The sequence below is a fragment of the Trachurus trachurus genome (assembly GCF_905171665.1).
Source record: "Trachurus trachurus genome assembly, chromosome: 12".
NCBI classification, from domain to species: Eukaryota; Metazoa; Chordata; class Actinopteri; order Carangiformes; family Carangidae; genus Trachurus; species Trachurus trachurus.
Genome location: NC_139908.1, coordinates 10,740,709 through 10,759,361, shown reverse-complemented (window position 1 = coordinate 10,759,361; position 18,653 = coordinate 10,740,709). Strand labels below are relative to the sequence as shown.

General features: G+C 41.5%; 2 protein-coding genes across 2 annotated transcripts in view; one reads left to right on the top strand and one right to left on the bottom strand.

The window, feature by feature from the left end:
• Positions 1–136: 136 nt before the first annotated feature.
• On the bottom strand, positions 137–15,364 carry LOC310994662 (secretory carrier-associated membrane protein 1-like). The gene is made up of 9 exons (XM_083983434.1): positions 15,134–15,364; positions 10,758–10,835; positions 9,582–9,689; positions 8,999–9,110; positions 7,773–7,901; positions 5,656–5,815; positions 5,417–5,518; positions 5,154–5,271; positions 137–3,327 (listed from the first exon to the last, which is right to left on the bottom strand). Exons 1-9 carry the CDS (start codon positions 15,188–15,190, stop codon positions 3,178–3,180), a joined length of 1,014 nt encoding a protein of 337 aa, XP_083839560.1. The 5' UTR covers positions 15,191–15,364; the 3' UTR covers positions 137–3,177.
• Positions 15,365–16,479: 1,115 nt separating this feature from the next.
• Positions 16,480–18,653, top strand: part of ap3b1a (adaptor related protein complex 3 subunit beta 1a) — a 57,204-nt gene continuing 55,030 nt past the window's right edge. The window contains exon 1 of the mRNA XM_083983433.1: positions 16,480–16,745. Within this exon, the coding sequence (XP_083839559.1) occupies positions 16,618–16,745 (128 nt within the window). The 5' untranslated portion in view covers positions 16,480–16,617. The remainder of the gene's footprint in view (positions 16,746–18,653) is intronic.

The window sequence follows — 18,653 nt, the reverse complement described above, 5'->3', positions numbered from 1 at the left end:
AACTAAATTATAAAATGAAAACAAAAAGTCAAAATGAAATAAAACTATTGAAAAATCCCCAAACTATTACGACCTCACTGCTGGGGATGTTCAGACGTGAGACAAATGAATGAGTAACACTGAAAACACGTACAGAAGAAGAATTTTATTCAGTGTTAATACAATAAATATACAAAACTCAAACTACTCAACATGCGACTGGAGGTGAAACCAGAGTGCATCATCAAATTATACTGAAATTCAGAGCGAACCGCCGACCACCTGTAAATCATACAAAAAAAAAAACATACAATCACCCCTCCCCGTCAGTATAGTTCATTAAAATGCAGTCGTTAAGAAGTTTAATTTCATTCTCATTGTTTCTACCACATGCCATGTTAATTAGAAAGCACAGCTTAAAGCCACGGTCCATCCACAGGACGTCACATACACTTCACGTTGCGCTGCAGTTTTACGCCTTTCTCACATTTATCATGGATTTTTCAGTTTTTTCCAAGCAAGTCAAAAAAAAAAAAAAAAAAAAAGAAAGAAAACATAACAGCAGAAATCTGTCTAAGGAATAATCTCATGTAGCTCTGTACATACAGAATAAAACGTACTCGTCCTAATGAAGCCAGTGTGAAATAAAGAAAAGAGCATGTTGCAGGAAGCTTCAACTGATTTAAAAGTAGAAAAAAAAGTCTCCTCCATGACTCTGCCCTGCACAGATTTAAGACTTAAAGGCCCCAGTTCCCCTCTGTTCACACTCCTACATGTCACACACACGCACACTCACAAAAGGCTTAACTGGCTTCAACATGACACACAAACAACAAACAGACACATTCAAAAAATCAGCTTTGCAGCAACACAAACAGTGTACAGTGTTTAGAAAAAAGAGACATTCACTTCAAAACATGTGGGACATAAATGAGACAGAGAATGACCCCCCCTTCCCTCCCCCCAAAAATCTTCATCATCATCTTCATCATCATTATCCTCTGATCTGATTGTTCAGTGATCGTCAACCCACTTTTTTCATATAATGAACAAACAAGCAGTCATCAGAACATCACGTCCACATTACTGGCCTTTTTTTAAATTTTTTATTGTCTTTTTAAAATATTTTCTTATTGCAATATATTCATTTACATCACATATAGTATTTAAATCCAGGGGCCAGTCTTGTCTGTGTCTTAAGTTTTATTTTTATTTTTGTACAATCTGATATAATTTGTCTTTAACCTCGTCATGCAAGTGAAGAGTACATCCTGAGTACAACTGAGGTAAATCTCCAGGACAGGAGACGAGTTTCGACTTTCCTCTTCAGAGCTGTATATAAACATGCAGCTGTGAGTATGGATGGATGTATGTATGTATGTACAGAGTGGTGGATCAGATGGATGCAGAGACTACGCTGAGTTCAGCTGGTGCACGTCACACACGTCTGGGTTGTTATTATGATTATTATAACACTAATGAGCTGGGGACTAGAGGCGTCGTTATCAACATCCGCAGTCAAGAGTCTAATGACTGGAGTTAAAGTGCAACTTGGTGAGATTTCTGAACAATGGATATGTAAATCATCGTAGGCAAAAAGGATTTCAAGCCAAAAAAAAAAAAAAGATTCTTGAGAAGTGATTTCCACCCAAAATAAAAAATAAAGATTTAAATATCAAACACTCCTCCTAAAAGCTTGTTGTTGTTGTTTTGAATTTTGCATCTTAAATAAGTTCCACCATTGATTATTTATTTTTCATAGTGGAAAAAAAGAATTGAAAGAAACTTTTAACTCCACCTGTGCTGCAGTATAAATGTTCAAACTGATTCTTCAGTGGCTACTGTTTTCTCAGTCTCAACGACTGGATCTAAATATACACCGCCTTGCATTCTGGGAAAATTGTGAAGTGCATTTCTCACCATCATCTGACGCAGTAATAGAGATTTACTGCCTCGTGGTTGTGTATCTCTGTCATTCAGCCGAGTGGCAGGAAAGATGATGACAGATGAATAATGGCTGGTGAAGTTGACCTTTCACCTTTTGGATATAAAATGTCATCATTTAATTTTCTTCTTTTGACATGTGAGTGAAATTTTTTGAATTTGTGAGGAAAAAAATCAGTTTAACCACAAATCCATATGAACATTTGTGCCAAATTTGAAAAAATCTCCTCAAGGCATTATAAAAATATGGCTTTTACAAGAATGGAATGGACGGACATTATAAATAACTGATTAATCATCATCTGATATCAATTATTATCCCTACAGATTACAGAAAGGAGTGTCTGATATTTAGCAGATTAGATTATGGGTGAAGCGTCACTTCAAGGATCAAGACTACACATTCTCTAAAACCCAATTTCTGAGGAAAGCAAACACTAGAAGGCAAAGCAGTGAACTGGAATGCACAGCATTCATCTTCAACAATACGACGTCCCTCCACTGGGGGGCAGCAGTGTTTAGTTACGCACTCATGGAAAAACAAGCAAAACGAAGCTCAGGTTTCTGCTGCATGTGCATTCAGGACAGGTCAACTAGAGCGCATGAAATGACTTCCACTTGTCCAGCAAATAAATTAATCTTAAAAACAGGAAGTAGTTTGATTAGGTCGATAAATTAAAAGAAAGGCTCAAACACACAGGAACGTCTCAGGACGGCTGGAGGTGGGAAAACGCCCCTCGTACTTGGTTCAGCTACGTTACACGGGGACCTCGAGACGGCGCCGACGTTTAAGACAGGCACACAAATATTAATTTAGTTGGCTACACACACACACACACACACACAAACATATACACACAAAAATAAAGTAGATCAACGCTGGTCGAGTGGTGGGAGTGCAGCGTTAGATGAGGGGTTCCCAGAGTCAGAGATGACAGTTGTACAGTAAATGTTGCCGGGGCAGGAAGGAGCGGGACAGCAGGACGGAGCCGTGACCCTGTTTGAGGATCTCAGATCGGAGGTGCAATGTAATGTAATGACCGTTACATAAACCATGTCCACATTGTCAGAGGGCTGGGTGGAGGTGGGTGAAGGGGAGGGGGAGGGGGAGAGGGAGGGCTGTGTGTGTTCAAACAGGGCACTTGGCTCAGTGGAGGCTGGGTGCTGCACTTGTGAGTAGTGATGGAGGAAGAGGAGGAGGAGGAGGAGGAGGAGGAGGGGTGGACGGAGAGATGGACGAGCTCTCTGGGCCGATCAGATCTGCTCCTTGAAGGATCCTTGCGCGGCCCTGGTGGCGGCGCCAGCGGCGGCCGTCTGGACCGTCTTGTTGGACATGACGCCCGTGGCGAACTCCTGCTGGGCCTTCTCGAAGCTGGCGTCGGTGGTGCGGTACATCGCGTGGACCTGAGGAGGAGGAGGAGAAGGAGAGATGGTTTAAAGGGATAGTTCAACATTCATGAAATAATAACGGTTCAAGAGTTGTTTTCGAGGTAAATTGATGCAAAACTGCTGATGCGCGTTCCCGTCGGGGGCAGTTTCTCGGCAAGCAGTCTCTGCGTTTGCCTCTAAAACAACTCAGTCTCGTAACGTTCTGTTATTATCTCATAGCGTGGTGAATGTGCAGGTCACAACTTGTCCACCAGAGCGTTTTAGAGTTGTTGGATTGTGTATTTGATGAGTTTGATGAGGCAAACCAAGAAATCCCATTAGCCTCCGTAGCGTAGCTCTGAGCAGCTTGCAGCTCTGCTCTGCTGTTCTAAAAATAGCTTGCACCGACAATTAAAGGTTCATGAGGCAAGAAATGCACATGCGTTTTAAGTTTTTTACTGCTAATGGGCGATGAAGCGTTCAAAACCAAAAAGAATGAGCCCACTCGCGTATCTCTCCGTTGCCTTGAACAGGCTGTGTGCTGCATAATGCGCTGCAATTCTGGGTCCGAATTTCCCGCGCTGTCCGCGGATGTGACGTCAAATGACGCTGCATGCGCGTCCTCGACAGCTTCGGCTTTCCTCCGCTTGCGCCCAGCGGTCGGCGGATGTCTTGCAGCCTGAACAGTCATGTGAGCAGCGAGTAGAGAAATAACGTCACTTTTTAAAATTTTAATATTTTTTCATGCGAGAAAGTGACAATTTAGAGTCCCAATCTGTTGTCAGTTTATCCAAATAACGTCTGTAAGTACTAGATTTGCTCCGACATTTTTCGGAGGAGTGCAGAGCCACACACACGCAGCAGCAGCAGCGGCTCGTCACAGAGGCTGCAGCCGGGGAGCTGAGCTCATCGGCCGGGCAAACTTTGTCCTCCTTACAGGGAAGAAAACGAGCCGAGTAACTTCCCCACAGGTTTTTAGACGTTTTCTGCCGGCTGGTTGAATTGTTTTTAGGAGATAAATGCATTAGTGCATTAGTTCATTTGAATGAAAAGTGGAGCTTCAGGTGTGTGTGTGAGCAGCGCAGCCTTGGGGCTCGATCTGTACCTACAAAAATCACCATATTTAGGCTACTTCAATAAATAAATAAATAGTTTTACAATGAGCCGATTGATTCATCCGTGGTCAGTTTATCCAAACAACGCCTGTAAGGAAATTCTCCGACGTGTTGGGAGGAGCAGAGCCATTAGAGCAGCCGAGCGGCAGCAGCGGCTCACAGAGGCGGCGGCGGCGGCCGGTGCTGACCTGATGCCTGGGCGGTCAACCTCCCAGTGTTGCGGTAAATTGAGTACTGTACAATGAGCGCGGCATGGCGCATTTACTGTTTATTAACAGCCAGGCGGTGTGTGTGTGTGTGTGTGTGTGTGTGTGTGTGTGTGTGCGTGTGTGCATGCGTGCGTGCGTCGTGAGACAGCAGGTAGAGGGGCTGACTGGCAGAGATGAGAGATAGTGAAAGCTGCGGCGGACCCAAACGAAACGGTGGCGGCTGATTAATGGAAAACACTGGTATAGTAACGTTGTGCCGTTTCCAATTCAGCCACAGTGTCACTGTCACAGCATCAGCTGCACTGCTGTGGAGAGTTGATGCGCGCTCCCGCACCAGCTTGGCTGACGGCTGCAGTAACCCTGACGGCCGCTAGGGCCGTTGTATCGCTAGTGAGTTTTATTCCTCGATCTTGCCTCAAGCTCCTTTAAAGGTAACAAACCTACTCCTAAAACTATAGGGATTATGGCAATTGGCCAATTTGTTAAAATGTCGAACTATCCGTTTAAGGCTGAACAACGGTCTAGGCTCAGCTTGTACCTTCTTGAACATGATGAGGGACATGACAGCCAGTGAGGTGAAGAGAGCAGCGATGAGGATCATGATGATGCCCACTGGGATGCTGGTGTTGAGGCCTGTCAGAGCTGAGATCCACCCGCTACGGACAAGAAAGACAAGCATTAAAGCCAAATTTACAAATTCTGTATTATTTATGGTCGACAAATCTGAATTAAAAATATTAAAAAATGAATACAAAATGTATGAAAACTGACCAAATATGCCTAAAACGTTTATTTTCTCACCTGGCGCCCCACCCAGTGATGCCAATAGACTGCATGACGTAGATGCCAAACTGACTGATGTACACGAAGAAGAATATGAAAAATCTGAATGAGCTGTCACTCCTGCAGGGAGATTAAAAACGAGATATGAGCAACACGGTGATGGGAGCGTACAAGCATTTGTATTTACAGCCGATGGATTATAAATTTAATGCCGTCTTTTGCACCTTCATTAATGATAATGCGTTTGCGTCATTTACCTAAACGCTCCGTAAAGTGGTCTGTACCAACAGACGAACGAGCAGGGGGTGAAGAGCAGGAGCCAGAGGATGGAAAGGCCGAAGTCCACCCCGCGCTGGGCATCCACACAGAACCAGGCCATGCAGCCGATCATGTTGGCCAGCAGCGTCCCAGCGTGAACTGAAGGAGAAATAACAGTAGAAATATCTGGATGGAGGCCGGAGGAGGAAACACACTGATGCTTAATATTTCAACATGCAACACTGGTGCTGGACTGAGAACATAACGCACACACTTAATTATTAATCTCTACCATTTGTTCATGGGGTCCTAATGGCGACTGTGTGGTGGAAGAAAAGTCTGTGAAACTATGAAAGCGTATTAAAAAAAGAAAAAAAAGAGCAGGAACACACTGCTGAGGAAAAAACTGGATATACTCTGACATTATGAAGTTAACAAAAGGAAATCAAGGAAGGAAACACGTCTCTCTTGTGGAACGGCACCATTTACAGTAATGTTTCCTCAAAGTCTGGATGCTTACAGTGATCTGATCGTTCCATGATAAAATATCAAGAATTCCCTTGTTGCTAAACCCACTTGAAAAGTAGAATTTGATAAGATCTCCCACTGCAGACATAATGCAAAACAAGCAGAGTGTAGAGGGTTACTTCCTTCCAAGTGTTTTCTTTGCAAATTTCTGATTATTTTTCATAAATTTGTGACTTTATGGAGTCAGAGACAATGTGAATATGAGTTTAATTTTCTCAAATGTGCTGTGAGCCACAATACAATGCTGTCATAGTGAAACTGAGTGGATTTTACATGACAGTGTGAAATATGACAGTAGCCTGCTGGTTGACACAGCAAGCAGCAGCTGAGCGGGGGTGGTAAGAGAGACACTTGACTGCAGCTCAGGATCTGTCTCTACTTGAGCTTGGAAAATATCCAGCTTGACTGAAACTCTTCACTTGTATCAGAGTCGATCTGTGAACAAAAACGAGCGGACTGAAACAAAGGAGGAAGGATCAGCGGCCGCTCTCTGTGAGTCTGAACCAGCCTTTAACAATCACCTGACCGTGCCACTTCATCGGGCCACATGACTGCAGCACGTGTCCGCGTCATGTGGCTCCTGAATTCCACTGGAGCCCTTTCACTCTCTGAATCACACACACACAAGTTATCATTTCTGAATTGATTTCCTCTGCTGAGAAATCACAGTCAGATAGCATCCGCCCTTTACTGGATATGAAAGGATGCTCCCATGTGCTTGAGTTTTTTATTTCTGATTTGTATTATCAGAACAGACACGTCCTGTACATTTCAGCCTTATATGATTATATTTACCCAGTAGAGCAGAGGGGGGGTGGGGACATCCTTATAGCTGTACTGTCTATACTGACATACTGTCCTGTGATTTAGATAGGCAGGGAAAACCATGCATCACTGTGGACGAGCTTTGAAGCTGCAGAGGAAGGAAGAGCAGCAGCAGTAGATCCCCTCACATCTCAATTTATCAAAAATAAATAATGATTCTGTGTTTTATAAGGACAAATGTGGCAAATTAGATTTAATTAGTGGACTAATTTTGTTTAAGAGTTTTGTCATGAGGCTACAAACATCAGTACCTGCAGGTTTACACAGGTTTTCACAGGCAGTGACACATAATATTGACTAAAATCAGGACTTTTATTGAATTTAATAAAAAATTAAGAGTTTTAAAAAAAGACTGTGTCTCTTAATTTTCCCATCTTCCTTAAGCAGAAAGAGTTTAAATTTGGCAGAAAGGTGTGAAGCGCGACTGTAAATATGAACGTGTTGACAGCTGAGTATGAGAATCCAAGACAAATACTCACTATTACCACATTATGTAACTACCGCTCGTTAAAAGTCAAGCTTCTCTAAGTTACGAGGCCACGTTCAAGTCTGGAAAAATAAAAGCTCGACCTGGCAGCTGCCACCGTGACAACAACAGTTGTAAAAACTTGACCCGTGAATATTAAAAACCACCGTGAAGTATTTTTCTGTCTGTTGAGCCTCTCTTCTGACTGATCCTGCAGAGTGGGATGGTGTTTTTCAATACAGGCCTGTGCAGTTCTTTTCTATATTATATTTTAAAGGAATAAACCCTAGGACTCACACATCCAGAGGTAGTACATGATCTTGACCGTCTTCTGAAACTCTACAGGAATATCCACAGTGATGTCGTGGTAGAAACATGGACCCACGGGCAACTTCTCTGGGAGGGGAGGCCAGTTGTTTTTCCTGCCTGAAACGGGAAAAATAGGAAAAATTAGTGAATGTGAAGCATTAAAAGCAATTATGAGTTCATGTTTTATACGTGAGTCTGTCCACTAATCGCCCATCACCAGAATAAGTCAGCCAGAGTTCAGCTATATCATGACGGACGGAGGGAGGAATCAGTTTATACCGACCAGCTGCACGTGAAGATGTGTTTTACAGCCATACATGTACAGTACAATGAATGCATTCTCTGATTTCCTGCACACCGCATCATTTAATGTGACAGAAGAGACGCTGTTCAATGCAGTCGATGTGTTTGAAAATAGAAACCTTAAGCTGCCTCTGTGGAGGATCGACACGGATTTGAAGGAATCGTTCCCAATTTGAGAAATCGGCTTATTTTGCTTTCATGCTTGAGAATTAGGCGACAAGATGGATTTTCATGTTTGTTGAATAAAGTCGGATGTAATGAGCTCGGTTTGGCGCAAATCCCTGAGACCTTTAAATCGGACTAATTAATTCAACATCATTACAACCAATGGCATTACTTGGCCTGGTTCAGTGACTCCATGGCAGTGTCGCTGTTTGCAAGGTTGGCAAGTGGCAGCCGTGTCAGAACAGTAGGTGTAGTTAGCGACTTTTGTTTGTTTATGTTGTTTGTTAGCTTGTAACTGTCAGTGGCTCACACAGTGTTAGTGGTTGTACTACTGTAATGCAAACACGGATCACTGCAGCTCGAAGATAAACATACCCAATCATTGTGTGTGTACTGATTATTTATCCTATAATGTGTCCTGTATTATTTAAAAAATATGAATGTTATATGAATGTTAACAAGGTCTAGCACCTGAATTTCAATGGATGGAGTCTCTAAACTAAACTAAATCAATCATCTCCAGCTATATTTTTAGCCTGGTACCGGTATTTATTATCTATCTCCTCATCTCAACTCCTTTACATTCAGATCACGTGTCATCAAGTGTGTGCGTCATCAAAAACGTGACAGAAGAAAACGTTCTGATCCCAACAGAAGACAACTTGGTTATGTTTCCAGTGGATTGAGACGGAGTATAAATCTGTGTTGTGACAGTCGTGCTCTGCAGCTGAACGCTGGCGCCTGACCTCCTGAAGCACTGAGCGACTGCATCTCTCTCTCCCGGCGGTCCAGCTCCGCTGCCTTCCTCTCCAGCTCATCCTGTCGCTTCAGGAGCTCGGCAGCTGCTCGTGTCTGCTCCTACACACACACACACACACGGAAAGAAATTATGTCAAAACACAAGTGTGTGTGTGTGCGTGTTGCGTGTCAAACTGTTTGGCTGACTATTTTTTTCCAGCTTGTTGGGAAATCTCTCGTTTCTACTTTCGGCGTGAATCCAAATCTCAACAGGAGGAGAGACATCACAACATGTTCTCAGGAGTGCGTCTGCGAATGAGATGCAGCATCACAAGTTGTTTCCTCTGCGGCCCAGTCACAGACACACACAGCTTCCTGCTGGGCCGCTTCTCGGGCCGCACACTCAGCGTGAAACCAGCTGTGCGCGTGCATCTTCTGCCTTCAGTGCACCGTCAAAATCTCTCACTTAAAACATTAGAGCCACATGCACACAAGACAATAGCACAGCATGGTTTTACAATGTAAACAATGCATTCCCCAGTAGTGTGTGTGGTGTGAGTGTGAGGAGAATCCAGCTGTGGTCAGCTGTACCTGAGCCTGAGGCTGTGAGTAGGCTGGAGGCTCCTCTGTGGGTTTCATGATGGCGGGTTGTGTGTTGATATGAGGTCCAGCAGCCTTGGGGGCCATCCCTGCAGGTGTCTGTGGAGAAAACACATGTACAATACAGTCAAGTCCTGTTATCTTACAGCTGACAGAGTGTGATGCTGAAAAAACAAACAAACACTGCGTACAGTTCATTAATAGCCCGATAAAATGTATGAAACACAAAAAAAGAGGAAGTTAGTTTTCTCAAAATGGCCAGCGTCTCTTACAAAGATAGATTGTTTGAGGGGATAAATAACTCTGCTTCTCTAAACAATGTTGTGAGATTTGAACAATTAGAAGATAATATATTCTTCAACCAGTGAATAAGAATTTAAAGGGAGCGTTTTTGTGTTGTTGTGTTGAACTGTCCCTTTAATTAAAGCTCAGTTTGTGAATATTTGTAATTCAGATCTTGAACCTGCTCCTTTCATAGAGAAAAAGGAGAGACTAAACCAAAGTTGCAGAGGCACAAACATGTAGGCTATTTCTTTGGTATAAAAAAGGAAATGTAAAGGAGGCATCTGTGGCAGAGCGGGTCGTCTACTAATCAGTGGTCCGATCCCTGCTTTCTCCTATCCGTGTGTCAAAGAGTCCTTGGGCCACTGAGTCGGCATCGGTGTGAAAATAAGGCCAGAAAAGTGTCATATGAGTGCAGAGACCAGAGCAACTGTGTGTCAGCAGCTGCTGCACCGATATGATCTTAAAATACTTTGCACAGAGCGAATCCAGAGACCTGGAGCTTTCAGACAAGGTACAACTCAAGTCTGGGTCTGGTGCTGAAGAAAAGAGCTGAACAAGGTCTCCTGGGGCCAAAGTGGATGGAGGTTAATTTTCTATTTCCAGCGTAGTTAATAAATAATTTGACGATAATGTAAACAGGAGCTTGGCTGTTTGAATTATAACCAGTTCCTCTGTCTGAGAGAATATGTAGGAATGAAAGGGTATAAACACCGCCCTTAGGGATTTGTCTCATTTCCCATTTAACACAATGTTTAATTAAATAGCTATCCCACTGATACTACATCATGTGGAGGTCAGATTGGTTTGGAAACTGAGTAAATCCTCTGAATCCTGTAAACTATTTGACATATGAGCTCACTGGTTAATGAGTAAAGCACTCACTGGTTTGGCATCTGTGAAGGGATTGTACTCCTCCAGCCCGGGAGGAGCCGCCTGTCTTACTTGGGTCACTGATGGATCCTGAGAAAACAGAATTAAAAAAATTTAAAAAAAGATGTCACATGAGAACATGAAGGAGAAAAAGCAGCAAACGATTTGACAATGAGAACACCACGATCTCTCCACGTTTCTATATCTCTATCTATCTGTTTCACCGAAGACACCAGTGAAAATTTCTTACGGTAAAAGAAAAATAGCTCATGAGAGTGCAACAACCCTCCATTATTCTGCCAGATCAAGGCCACACAGCCCCCTTTATTCAAAAACGCAACAGGCCTATAATTCAATAGTGGCAAAGACGGGATGATTCCAATAATTTTCACGGGAAGACGTCTATAAATACCCACGGAGGGGAAGGTGGTGGTGGAGGAGAAGGAGGAGGAGGAGGAGGAGGAGGAGGAGGAAAGAGGGGGAGCTGAGATGCTTCTGGCTGCTAATGAAAGACATAAAAAAGGGAAACTTTGTATTTTTCTAGAGTGCTGGGTTTTAACCACATTCTTGATTTGCGAGACGAGCACATTAACACGACCTCGTCCAAAAAGAACCAGAGTTCACACATGGGGTTTTTCTGCGTGAACAGAGTGAAATTAAATTACACAGAACGTCGAGGTGGGATTAAACCACAGTAAAGACCACTACTTCAGTACTGTACTTATATATTTTTAACTATTTGACTACTGCACTTCTACTTCACTACATTACAGAGGGAAATATTACAATTTTGCTGCATATTTAATCCATAAATACAACAACTAGTTCATTTGTAGATTAAAATCTTGCATAAAAAACATAAAGAATATAGAATATAAAAATACATCGCTGTCCAAGACTAGTTAAAGCTTCACAACACTTCTTCCATGTTAATGTCTCACATCTTATTCAAATACAGCACTCCACACCACAATAGTGCATTTCTACAGGTGGAATTAAACCACAGTAAAGACCTTTACTTCAGCACTACACTTAGGCTATATATTTTCACATATTTGACTACTGTACTTCTACTTCACTACGTTACTTAGGGAACTATTACAATTTTGCTGCATATTTATTCCAAAAAACCAATAATTAGTTAGTTTTTAAATTAAAATCTTGCACAAAAGGAATATAGAATCTAAAACTGCACTACTGCCCAAGACTAGTTAAAGCTTCACAACACTTCTTCCATGTTAATGTTTCACATCTTATTCAAACACAACACTCCACACCACAATAGTACATTTCTACACTTTGTACTTGAAATCTATTTAGCTGCTTAATATTTAGTACTCACTTTAATGCAGAACTCGCTGTGCTGTACTGAAATTACAGATAAGAGAAACAGCACTGCACTATCTGTACACACTGCTGAGTGTCTGTAACACTAGAGTACACCTACAGTAATGTTTACTTATTCAACGGCTGTGTAACAGATCAAACTTTAAAAGTACAGAGTTTAGTATCTTCTGCTCCTATTTGCACGTTAAATGCCTTGTTGTTCCCGTCGGCAGCAGTTAACCTACATTTTAATAACTGTCTCTTTTAATAATAATCTTCTTACCATCAGCTGATGTCAGTCAGGAACTAGTTTCATTCAAATAGCGGCTCAGCATTAACATCCAGTCTGTGTTTTCCTTGTGCAGTCTCCAGTACGATCCTCTCACTGACTCTCTGACTCTTAAATTTCTAGGAGAATCTCCTCCTCTGCCACACACACATGCACACGCACACTTGCACATATACATATGCACGCAGGCTGCAACTTGTCACCAGACCGGGGTCATAAATATTTCAGGCTTTGTCGTGTTTAAAGTTTAATGTCGGCCTCTTGCACGGCCAAACAAACACATGCATATTCACCGAGTGCACAGAGTTTTTCCTCTTGAAATCTGTAGTCTCTCATCGCCGTGCACCTGTTGCACGTCTGCCCGTGTGAAAACAATGTCATGCTTATGGATTTCTGTCACCTAACAAGGCACACACTAGTGAACTTACAACAATAAAACAATAAATAAAAACAGGCTCTGTTATGCACAAATCTCACAATCTGATCACACTGACTGGATCCTTCAGCACTTAAAAGTTAAAGGTGCAACATGCAAACACATAATCATACAAAGATGAATCAAATGTGACATCAAAGCTGTTTTTCATGAACTGAAACAGGAGCCTAAATTCTAATCTCTGTAATTAGCTCACATCCGAAAGAAATAGGCCAAAAACAGAGCGAACACTTTGATGCATCATGACTGGGAGTGATGAAATTCAGCAGGAGAGGCGCCTGCCTGCGAGGATCATCGCTCCACATATGTCACCAGGACGGCACCATATGATTTCATGAACTATTGACGATAGCTCAGAGAAGGGAAGAAAGCTCCATCTCTCCTCGGGCAAAACAAAAGTGTGGGCCAACGATGGGGAGAAAAATGTCAGAACAGCAGGGGGTTCACTCGTCGTGTCAGTATGTTAATGGGGACCCCATGAATTATTGAGACTCTGAGCATCTGTACAGTCGCACTCTGCCGTCAGCATCTTTCACCATCACACATTCTGACGGGAAGACGCCGGTGAGAGTTTATGGAAAAAATGTAAACTTCTTAAATGAGAGATATTGATCAATACGGCCATGTTCTCTGTGGCATTTTTACAAGTAACCAATTGGTTGTTTACCTGACTATTCATCTAAAATGTCAGATGTGTCTTATTTGTATAATATCTGATGACATAATTATCATTTCTGACTAGTCTGCCAATTATGTTATTGATTTATTAACTGGTTAGTCCATACAATATCAGAAAGGTGCTTCAGGAAAAACTTTAAATGAGAAATTGACAATTAAAATGGTTGTCCATTCATTTTTATTTCTGATGACTAATCGATAGATCAGCTCACTAATCAGTTTTGACGGCACAAACCAAGTTACTTATCTGAGACATGGTTGCAGCTCACAGTTCATTTCAATATTTATTCAATGTACTTTTTTTTTCTATTCATCTTTAACCTGTTATAAAAACACATCTCAAATCCCAAATATATCAATATCATTTGTCCTGTTCGTCCTGAGGTAGAGAGGGAGAGAGTGATGCAGGTGTAGTGAAGGAGGCTGAGGGCGGAGGACACCGAGGGGTTGAAAGAGCACATGATCAAATAGAGGCTTTCATCATGACAACACACTGTGAAGACAAGACAGTCCACAGCTGGACGCCTAAAAGCCAACCGCTCAATACAAGCATGACAGCAACAAAATGGACAACCACAACATCTTCTGCCCTCATCTACTTCTCTTTTCTGAATCACACGATGACAGTTTAGATGTTTTGATAGAAATTTATAGGATTAACTCCCTCCATATCATTATTTCTCATTTATTATATTAAAAAAAAAGTTAATTATGAGGGTTTCATCTAATTCCAAGGTTGTGCTAAATTATCTGTTATAATTATCCAGTATATTACAGTACAGAACTCAAATGAGCATGAAAACAGGAACAACAGTGGGGCAGCACTTTATCTACTTTAACACAAACTGTACATGTTCCCCTTAGAGACCTATTAAGGGGAAGGATGTTCAGATAGAACCAGTCATAGAAGATATGTTCACAGTATTTTCTCTGTGTTTCAGCCCTAGTTAAGCAAAATAATTTCTGATAAATAATATTAGTAAAACAAACAAAAAAAGGTGTTGAAACAGTTAAAAAAATAAAAAAAAGTCCCCTATCTGACTGATTTATCATTATGTATAACATCATTATAATGTGATATTAGTTTTGGTAGATTGGGGATTAGTTGGGGGGTTATAAATGAATAATCACTTAATCTATAATTGAATCATCTTGGCAGTAAAATGTCAGTAAGTGGTTGTAAAAGGTGCTTGTTACCTTTTACCGTTTTAGTAACCAAACACTCCTTCAAAAAGGGTCACAAGATGAATTTGAAGTTCTGCCAAGGTTTAATTTAATGTGAGGGATGAATCAGCCCAGTTTGTTCTGGGTGTTTACATTAAACTCACCCTCTGAATATGGGTGACGACGACATAGTTTCATTAAAGCACAGAGCAACAACAGCCAGGTTTACCTGCAGTCTGTATCAGAGACACACCTGAGAGGCTGTAGCACAACACTGCCTCTGTTATGTCACTCCAAAGTGCTCCGATATTAAGTGACAGTCTATTTAAAGCCTGGCAGCACGTGATTTAACGTGTCTTATCTTCAAGTTACATTATCATATAAGTCTAATACAGATTATTCAGACTTTCTTGGCTGGGTAACGTGTTGTTATTAATATGAAATAACGCAGCAGCTAACGCTAACGTGGCTACCTCCTTAGCTAGCTGTCCTTACCTGAAACGGGTTGCTGAAGTCCGGGTCCGCGAACGGGTTGCTGTCGAAATCCGACATTGTGTTTTATTTTGAGTCTCTTGCCTCAATGTGTCACAGAGCTGGTGTTTTAAAGGTAAAGTTTAAGCTGGTCGCTTCAGGAAAAACACCGTGTCACTGACACGGTCGGAGGTGAAGTCAAGTGTGGACTGACTAGTCCAGGCAGAGATACACGGTCCAGAGACGTTATCACCGCGAGGGATTGGTCACCAGCAACGGATCGAACGTGAATCAACCAGGCGGAAGTACATAGACGTCACGTCCTGGTTTAAAAAACAAAAGTATCGACAGGGGCAGGTTCACGGTTCACCCACCCAGAGATCCTACTAGTCTAGATTTGTTGATAACTTTGGGCCTGAAGCCACTTTTCCCCCCTCAAGTTCATGGAAGATAAATGTGTTGACTGCTCATTGTGTGAAAAGTTTACAGAGACCTGTTAAATGACTCTTTCTCTCTTTATCGGGGTATCTGCTCTGCTATGTTATGCAAAATGTTCTTGATTTGCCTGTATGTAATTAGTAATTGATAGATCACTTTGTCCATGTGTTTGTTTGTTGTTCTTTGTCCGCTGAATAGTCAACAAAGGGGTGGGTGGTGGCAGAGACGTTCTAATATGAGCCTAGAAGGGCTTTGGTGGTGGGTGGGGTCCTCTAGTAAAGTAAACCCACACTTGAGTTGACTGTAACTGTAATCAACATCAAGACTTCCTATGTATTTAGTGAAAAGGGGTAAAAGGTAAACAACACAGTTCAGTGGATTGATAACGAGCCTTATGCTATGTGACAAAATATAACATTTCAGCCACATAATTTTATTTTCGTTTTTAGATAGATAGATAGATAGATAGATAGATAGATAGATAGATAGATAGATAGATAGATAGATAGATAGATAGATAGATAGATAGATAGATAGATAGACTTTATCAAAGACACATCCCAACGAGTAAAAGATAATCACCTACAGGATAGAATATACAACAAACAACCAAGCAAAATGTAATAATTGTAGCGTGTATCAAAAATACTACGCAAAAATACTTAGGATGAGTAGCATACGCAATTTTATGTTCACCTTTCTTCCCTTCTGTGAGAACAGTAGTAACGTTGTTACCTTGGCAACAGAACGGCTCGGGGCGTTCCGTTGTCATAGATATATAAATTCTAGACAAGGCAGTTAACATACATCCATGAACGTTCTTTTCTATGTATCGCAGATCTACAGCCGTCTGCCGCTGGAGCGCTGTCATGTGACACCAACTTGTCCAACTCACACTTCCGCTACTGCGTGTAAAAAAAAAAAAAAAAAAGTTGGGTGAAATCTCGGAGACAGTTTGGCTGGCTCTGTTTGCACGTTAGTACGCTTTTTAAACTAAACTCTCCCGAGTCGACGTTCATGCAGAGTTTGTAGCTCGACGGAGGAGCAGAGAACAGGTTAGTTTATCCAGCATGTCGACCATTGCCTTGTACAACGACCAGGGAGGAGCGGAGGCTGCGGTGGAAGCGGGGCAGGAGAGCACCCCGACCACCGCCAACTCCGGGGCTGCCTTCGGACTGTTCAGCACTGACTTTAAAAAGTAAGTTGTGTTTTTTTTTGTCCCATAGCACAGCCACGGTGGTTCGTGTGTGTGGCCAACTTTATGTTGCAGCAAATAACTCCCAAATAAGAGGCCGGGCGGCAGCAAAAGCGGACATCAACAAGCAGCATCAACAAACCAGGCAGCGATGGCGAATGACTGCTAGCTGTTTGCCCCTGCTGCAGCTAATGTCAAACTGTAACAAATATCAAACATTTCCTCATTTAAACGACTTATTGGGTAATATTTCTCACTTGCTTTATTGTTGTACCGTTGCCCGCTGGGTATTAGTGTCTTTACACGTCGAAATAACCCGGGATAAACTTTGATTGACCCCTTATTTATTTTTTATTAATTTGTTGTTGTTGTAAATTTGCATACAGTTATTAATTCTTAATGCACCCGGAAATCAACCAGTAGGCTACTAGAGGGATGAGCAATTGGTTGGCACCAGCCAAACAAGAATGATATCAACTCAAATGTGAATACCCTACCTGTTGATTCAACATAGTTTCTTTTTATGATAAATCAGAAATTGTTTGGCATTGACTAGGCTATTCAAGAAAGCAAACATTCAGAGAACAATGGTGGAAATGTTTCATTGTATTTTAAGAAAAGAATTGCTGTAGCCTATATGTCAGACATACTGATAATGAAAGTAACCGCCTGCAACATTACACTCTATTATGAAGAAATAGCCTATACCACCATGCAAAAGCTTTGCTGTATGGTAATTGCTTGACAAGCTGAAGTAGTCAAGTTTCCATTAAATCAAACACTGGAGTTATTTTATATTAATGTGTTTTGTTTGCTTTCATTTAAAAGCTTGGAAAAGAATGCACAATTAACTTTTTTTTATTAATATTCGCTCTGATTTTGCCATTTTATATAACAACTTCTGATGAATCGATTGTAAAATTAGCTCTGACAGTTCACATTTTGTCATGGTGCAGTGATGATAAAAACTTAATTTGCAACAATAGGCACGTTTTACATAGTTCAAAGGAAACAGCATCAAGAATGATCTAACTTAATTAAAACAGCACAGACTGATTCCTTCTTCCAGATCAGCTGCAGTTGACAAATCTTTAACCAGGTCAGTGAGTCTTTAATCAGAGTGCTTCATAGAAAGTGTACAGTCGTGGTTTTCTCCAGAGAGTCAGCAGAAATGACACTCAGGCTTCAGACTGCATACCTTCCACATTCCTTTATAGTATTAAAATGGAGAACAGCTTTTGAGCGCATGCTGCATGAGTGAGCCAACTACTACAGGGTCTCACACTCGGTACAACACTGGGTTTTTTAAAGAGCAGAGTTTTTGTGTAAGCAAACCGTTAAACAAGGATATAAGGAGGATGTTGACAGTGATCATACATATAGAGTAATGATTTACATCTCAGCCTGCAGGTGGGTTGGACTGTACTACTTATTGCACCACAAAACCTTTCTGGCTGTCACACTTGTCATTATCCAGCTTTTATGCCATAGGTTAAATGTTTGTTTGCTGTTAGATTATAATGGGAGGTGTGCTGCTTTAACTTATTTTCCCGTGAACAAGGTAAAGCAGTGACCTTAATACATCAACGCTCGCCTATCTTCAATATGAAATTACAATTTTGAATGAGATTTAGGTCCTGTAAACTAGTTTGTTATTTGAGATTTGTGCAGAATAGTGCTGTGGATGTTGATCATCCTGCTTGTAGCCAATAGTCTTGTATTGGTGGTAAAATATTGATTGGTTCATTTGTATTCAAATCATTTGTAGATTCTGCCCTGATTCTTCAGAGCTTCTTTTGTTGCGAAACCAGCAATTTAGTTATTCACACACACACACAGAATTGTCTAGTTGTAGAAACTTGTTCCTCTTTATAGTAACAGGCTGTTCGGTCACAGAGACACAGATCAGAT

What these genes read in the sequence shown, in the direction of transcription:
- LOC310994662 (XM_083983434.1), bottom strand. Translation starts at nt 15,190, where the DNA reads ATGTCGGATTTCGACAGCAACCCGTTCGCGGACCCGGACTTCAGCAAC. An exon ending in ACTTCAGCAACCCGTTTCAG is followed by an intron (nt 10,836 to 15,133) that starts GTAAGGACAGCT and finishes CTGTTTTCTCAG; the next exon opens with GATCCATCAGTGACCCAAGT. An exon ending in ATCACTGGGTGGGGCGCCAG is followed by an intron (nt 5,272 to 5,416) that starts GTGAGAAAATAA and finishes TCTTGTCCGTAG; the next exon opens with CGGGTGGATCTCAGCTCTGA.